The sequence below is a fragment of the Citrus clementina genome, unplaced genomic scaffold (genome assembly GCF_000493195.1).
Source record: "Citrus clementina cultivar Clemenules unplaced genomic scaffold, Citrus_clementina_v1.0 scaffold_2, whole genome shotgun sequence".
Taxonomy (NCBI): Eukaryota; Viridiplantae; Streptophyta; class Magnoliopsida; order Sapindales; family Rutaceae; genus Citrus; species Citrus x clementina.
The window spans coordinates 9,622,426-9,628,212 of NW_006262688.1; the positions used below are offsets into that span (position 1 = coordinate 9,622,426).

General features: G+C 40.5%; 1 protein-coding gene across 1 annotated transcript; it reads right to left on the minus strand.

The window, feature by feature from the left end:
- Window positions 1–4,450, minus strand: LOC18051050 (pentatricopeptide repeat-containing protein At5g40400). Its single transcript, XM_006446505.2, has 2 exons — window positions 1,947–4,450; window positions 1–989 (listed from the first exon to the last, which is right to left on the minus strand). Exon 1 carries the CDS (start codon window positions 4,376–4,378, stop codon window positions 2,507–2,509), a length of 1,872 nt encoding a protein of 623 aa, XP_006446568.2. The 5' UTR covers window positions 4,379–4,450; the 3' UTR covers window positions 1–989; window positions 1,947–2,506.
- Between the last annotated feature and the right edge of the window lie 1,337 nt (window positions 4,451–5,787).

The following is a 5,787-nucleotide window of genomic DNA, read 5'->3' on the forward strand; positions in this document are numbered from 1 at the left end:
CTTAAAGAAAAAAAGGATTGGTACGAACTAAGATCTCGTTGAAGGGAGCATCACTCCTTAACTTTTGAGATACAAGGACACAAGGCCAGTTATCTTGACAGACACAAGATCAAGCAATCACATAACTCACTAGAGGATGAACTTTTAAGTCTTCAAACATTCTGGAACTGTAACTCTCCTTCATTTATCGGCCACACCATTAAAATAGTGGCCGAGTTTGGAAGATTTAGAATTCCTTCCGATCAATGCTGTTTCCCCCCAGACCATCTAATAATAATACAAGCTTCCCTTCCAGGTTTCAAAGGTTGCTTATACTCTCGGAAAATTCTGTTTGTCCTCAAATGCTTCAAGCCTGTAACATTCGTTGCACCAATTCTCCTCTTCAGTGGGAGAGCTGTCAATCGTGCTCTACATCTGATCTTCCATAAATTTTGCCTTCCAAACCACTCATTCCATAATTTGATGCCCTGTTTAATTTACTATTTTAACTTAGAAGGGGCATCAGTTTGAGGTTTGAAGAATTACTCGAACTGATCTCATCCAATCATCTGCTTTGGAGATAATTGTGTTCAGATTGCCACCCAATTTGACAAACGCTTTTTGCTACGCAGGTTCTTTGTACTTCTCCTACAAAGCTTCCGGTGTCATCTAGCTTGCTTCTAAGGGATAATATTTCATTTTCAGACCCATAAGAAATTCACTCTTTTGAAATAATAGGGCATTCAGCCTTTCTTGGAATAATCTCACTACGGCTTCATTCAAAACATGATGCTGTAACTGAACGGACTGAAGAAGAGTCAGATCGTGTTGTACAAATTTTACCCATATCTCTTAGTTTGGAATTTTAAATTCTAGCCCCCATCTTTGACTCCATATTCTTTCTTAAGCTCCTTCGCATCTTGTCTTGTCAAGCTGAAGTCATCCATGCTATATGACTATTTATATGGATAACCACCTATTTGTCTTGCAGAATACCTTCAGTATCTCACCTACATTCAAATTCAGAAGTAATATTATTTTCTCTCTTCAATACGAAGCAAAAAGAGACGAGGTTCTCCATATAATAGAAAAAAATTTCTACAAAACAATAAAGAATCTGAAACAAGTTCTGTAAAATGCCAACCTAACAATGCTTCTGTTGGGTCTTAGTTCAACCTTATTAAAGCAAACAATACAAGAGCTATTTTATGTAGTAGGCACAACTACATATATTTATTATCATTCATCTAGTATATCGGTATACAGAGCTAGATTTTTATCCTCTACTAGGTGCACATAAGCAAGTCCAGTAGAAGCATCAACATTAGTGCATTTACTCCCTGCAAATATTACGAGGTGATGCATGTTCAAAGAACACAATCAGGTACTGATACAGAAGTGTTCTTTTTTTTTTAATACTAATATTACAGTCAGTCAACTACTGATATTACTACCGATTGTAAACTTATAATGAAAGTATTTATGGAACTAGTTATGTTTGAGGGGTGACTAGTTATATTCGAAAGGTGTCTACTCCACTCACATTTCGTAAGAAAGAAGACTGATTTCACTCAATTATTCTTTAAATAAGGGAGGAATTAAATCCTCATATTTCAATATGAAGGCTTGAACTATAGAGACTCGAATTGCTACCCTCACAGCTCACCACTCAACCAAAGGCCAAGTGGCACTAATAAAGTGGTTAACAAGAGTATTTCTACCTAAATTTGCCTAGTAGTGGCCATAGCTTTTGACCTATTATATGATGGCACTATCTTTTTTTTTTTAAAAAAAAAAAATATTATGTACTACATTGAGATTCCATTGAAATTTCAATGAACAATTAATTTAAAGGAAATGGTTCTTGTGATAAAAAATTTCCAAAGTACACTACACTTTGGTGAGTATCAGTCTCATTTTTGTTTATGACATGAATTTGTCCTGTTTGGACACAGGACATCACATACCTTGTGCTAATGCCGCTGTTTGCACAATAATAACAACCTTTCTCATAGGTTCCGCTCTTTCACCATCTGCATCACGTACGATGACTAAAGACACATTGAACTTACGATTGGGGTACATGATACACTCTTCTGATAATACATTACCAAATGCATATTCGTTTTTTGTCTCTCTATTGGCCCGCCTATGGTCTTTCGTTTGGGTGTGTTTCCAGCCACTAATCGTGCTAGGAGCAATCAATGAAAATAGAGTTACAAGTTCTAGGGCAAAGGAGAAACAACCTGGGCTTTTGAACATGAAGCTTGAGGACACGAATCGGGCTTCGGTAATCGGTCGACAGTCTTTCTCTTCTGCTTTGCCTTGGAATGCCAATTTACAAGGGATTATGGTAGTTTACTACTTACTTTCATATAGCCACTTACACCTAAGCGGTTCAACTCAGGTGAGGCTGTGCACCGGTCTGAGCAACCTGGATGACTAAAGACATATGGAACTTCTGATTGGGTTACACGATACACTCCTCTGATAATACTTCCAGCAAAACATAGCATCTATTGCAATTTTATTCCACCTGAAATTTGCGTTCCATTCCTTTCCATAAACTATGGATCATATACTTGCACGTAAGATTATTTGGTGCAAACCCTAGTCTCAGAAATCTTTTCTGCAGCTCCATCAATTTTGATAAATCACCATCTTCAGCAAACATGTTGAAAACTGCATTGTAACTTTCAGTATCATAAATTTGAAATTTCTTTGCGAAGAAGCCCAATAATGCTTCAGCTTTATTAACATCCTTTTCCATGCAGTACCCATGTATTAATACACGGCATATTTGTGAGTCAGGTAGCATGCCAGACTCAAGCATTTCATCCATCAATGATACAGCCTCTCCACTTCTGCCTATTCTACACAAGCAGCATATAAGAGCTCTATACGTAAAAAGACTTGGTTTTATATTCCTATCCACCATCTCATCTTTTAGAAGCAAGGCATCTGCCACTGAATCACATTTGCAAAGGGACTCCATCAATTCATTGTAGATTTCCAAACTAGGCACATAGCCATCTTGACCAATCCTTTCCAGAAGACTCGTGGCTGCAAATGGCCGATTATCTTGGCACAAGGCAACTATTAGATAGTCATAAATATCCCGAGAGATTGAGACTCCAAATCTCTGAAGCTCAACAACCAAATTCAGAGCTGAAAGCAGCCTGCCCTCTTTTCCATATCCCTGAACAATAATCTGACAAGTAAAAGTATCTGGATAAATTCCATTCCCCATCATCTCATAGAGCAATGACTTTGACTCTTGCATCTTTCCCTCCTTGCAATAGGCAAAAATAAGAGTGTTATATGAAACAATGTCAGGACTCAACCCTCTGTGAACCATCCGATGGAATAGCTGATGAGCTTCTCTCACCTTCCCCTCTTTAAAAAGACCATTCATCAGTGTAGTATATGTAACCAAATCTGGCAACACATTTCTCCTGTACATGATCCGATACAAATAAAATGCATCATTTAACCTTCCTTTCTTACAGTAGCTACTTATCAGTGTATTATATGTCACCAAGTCCGGATCGAACCCTTCTTCTTCAATCTTTTCCAAAAATCCATTCACCTTATCCACATCTCCATTCTTGCAAAACACATGAGTCAATATATTGAAAGTATGCGTATTTGGGCGTATCCCAATTCTCCCCATCTCCTCATAAACTTGCCAACACTGATCAATACAATTTAACTTCAACAGGCCATTTAAAAGAAAATTGCAAGAAACAATGCTAGGCTGAAAACCAACATCCACAGTCTTTCTAAAAGTCTTAAAACTTTCTCTAATCAAACCCACTTTCACATAAGCCTTAATAAGCATATCAAAAACAACAGGATCCCAATTACAATCTTCTGTACCCGAAATCAAATCCTGGAAAACATCTACACTATGTGGACAATCTTTAACCAACTCAACCAATTCACACAACATTTTCATTGCGAAAGAGAACTTATTGTTCCAAGCTAATATATGAACAATGAGGCAATAGTTACTGTTAGTAGGTTTAATTTCCAGATCATTTTTAACCCAGTTAAAGAAAGTGAGGGCTGATACCGAATCAGACTGGCATCTCAACAAAACCCTTGAAATTTCATGAGCACCCAGATGAGGAAGAAGGGGTTTTAAGTCATCCTGAAGAAGGGTCAAATGGGAATCCCCCTTTTTGAGGGATGAACAAATGAGATCGACAATTTTGTTGGGGTTCTGAGTTTCAGGAAGAAAATTGTAAAGTGGGTTGGACAGTGATTTGTGCTCAGAATCTTGTATGATTTGCAGAGAATATGAAGATGAAGCCGAAGAAGAAGAAGAAGAAGAAAAGGCTAGTTTCGATATAAAATTTATGTAAAAGGATTGCTTTTTAGGTGAAATGACGAGCATTTTTTACCAATGGATTTTTGAATTGAAGCTTAATAAATTCATCCGCAGGTAATAATTACCGAAAGAAAGAGAGACTCGAAGTCTCGAACCAGAAGCAGGCTTCGTATACCTGACTATTTCTGATCTTCACAATCTAACATTGGGGTCCCTAATATTTTATTATTTTTTAAGGGGCATTTGTCTTTCATTTGTATCAAATACGCCCCTAAGTTCCACCCGAATAACAGTTTTTTATTCATAGTCGCATAACGGAGTGCAACCATAATTTGGTAATGTTTACGCTTTTCAAATAATATATCTCCGAAACTTCAAGGGAAATTTACAAAACAAGCCAAAAAAAGAAGGCATTTTTCAACTTTAACCCCTCAAATTTTTTTCTTTCAACATTAGCCAAATCACCACATTTTGGACGAAATTACCCTCCTCATTCTCACGTTTCCCTCAAGCAAATTCCTTCCCCTCTCACCAAAATCTCATCACCGAAAGTTTTATAGATTGTCGGCGGCAGCGTACATCGGCAGCGGAGGAAGTTGTTGGCACTTGAAAGAAGCTAAATCACGTTGAAAATCTTCGGAGATCTCCAAAATCAAAGAAAAAAATTGAAAACCCTAGGTGAGTTGTTATTGCCGTTTTTCTTGTTGTTGTTGTTGTTGCTGTTGTTGTTTGGGATGTTGTTGTTGTTGTTTGGGATGTTGTTGTTGTTGGTGGTGTTTTAATGGCGGTGGTGGGTGAGATGCATGTGGGAAAGGGAAGAGAAGAGAAAGGGGGGAAGCCAACTCGCGCTGCGTCGCACGCGAGATGCGCGCTGCACGCCCATCTCGCGCGCGCGAGGTGCGCACGCCGCGCGCATCTCGTGTGCGACAGGCGCTGCGTCGCACGCGAGATGCGCACGTTGCGCCCATCTCGCGCGCGAGGGCGCGGCCTCGCGCGAGCGAGTTGCGCTAGGCTCGCGCGAGAAGGCTATAGCCCACCCGTTTTTGTGGCCTTTTTCCGCTGGACGAACTTGGCGCACCGGCCTTCGGTTGGTTATTTTTGGGCGCGGCTGCGTCCACGGCCTATTTTTGGCACACGGAAGTGCCTCGCAAAGTCTCGCGCCATTCCGAGTCCGGCGGACAAAGTTTGCCTGCCCCACCCTCCAAGGCTATAGACCACCCGTTTTTGTGTGCTTTTTCCGCTGGACGAACTTGGCGCCCCGGCCTTCGGGCAGTTATTTTTGGGCGCGGCTGTGCCCGAAGCCTATTTTTAGCACACGGAGGTGCCTCGCAAAGTCTCGCGCCATTCCGAGTCCGGCGGACGAAGTTGGCCAGCCCCACCCCCCAAGGCTATAGCCCACCCGTTTTTGTGTGCTTTTTCCGCTGGACGAACTTGGCGCCCCCGCCTTCGGTGGTTATTTTTGGGCGCGGCCGCCT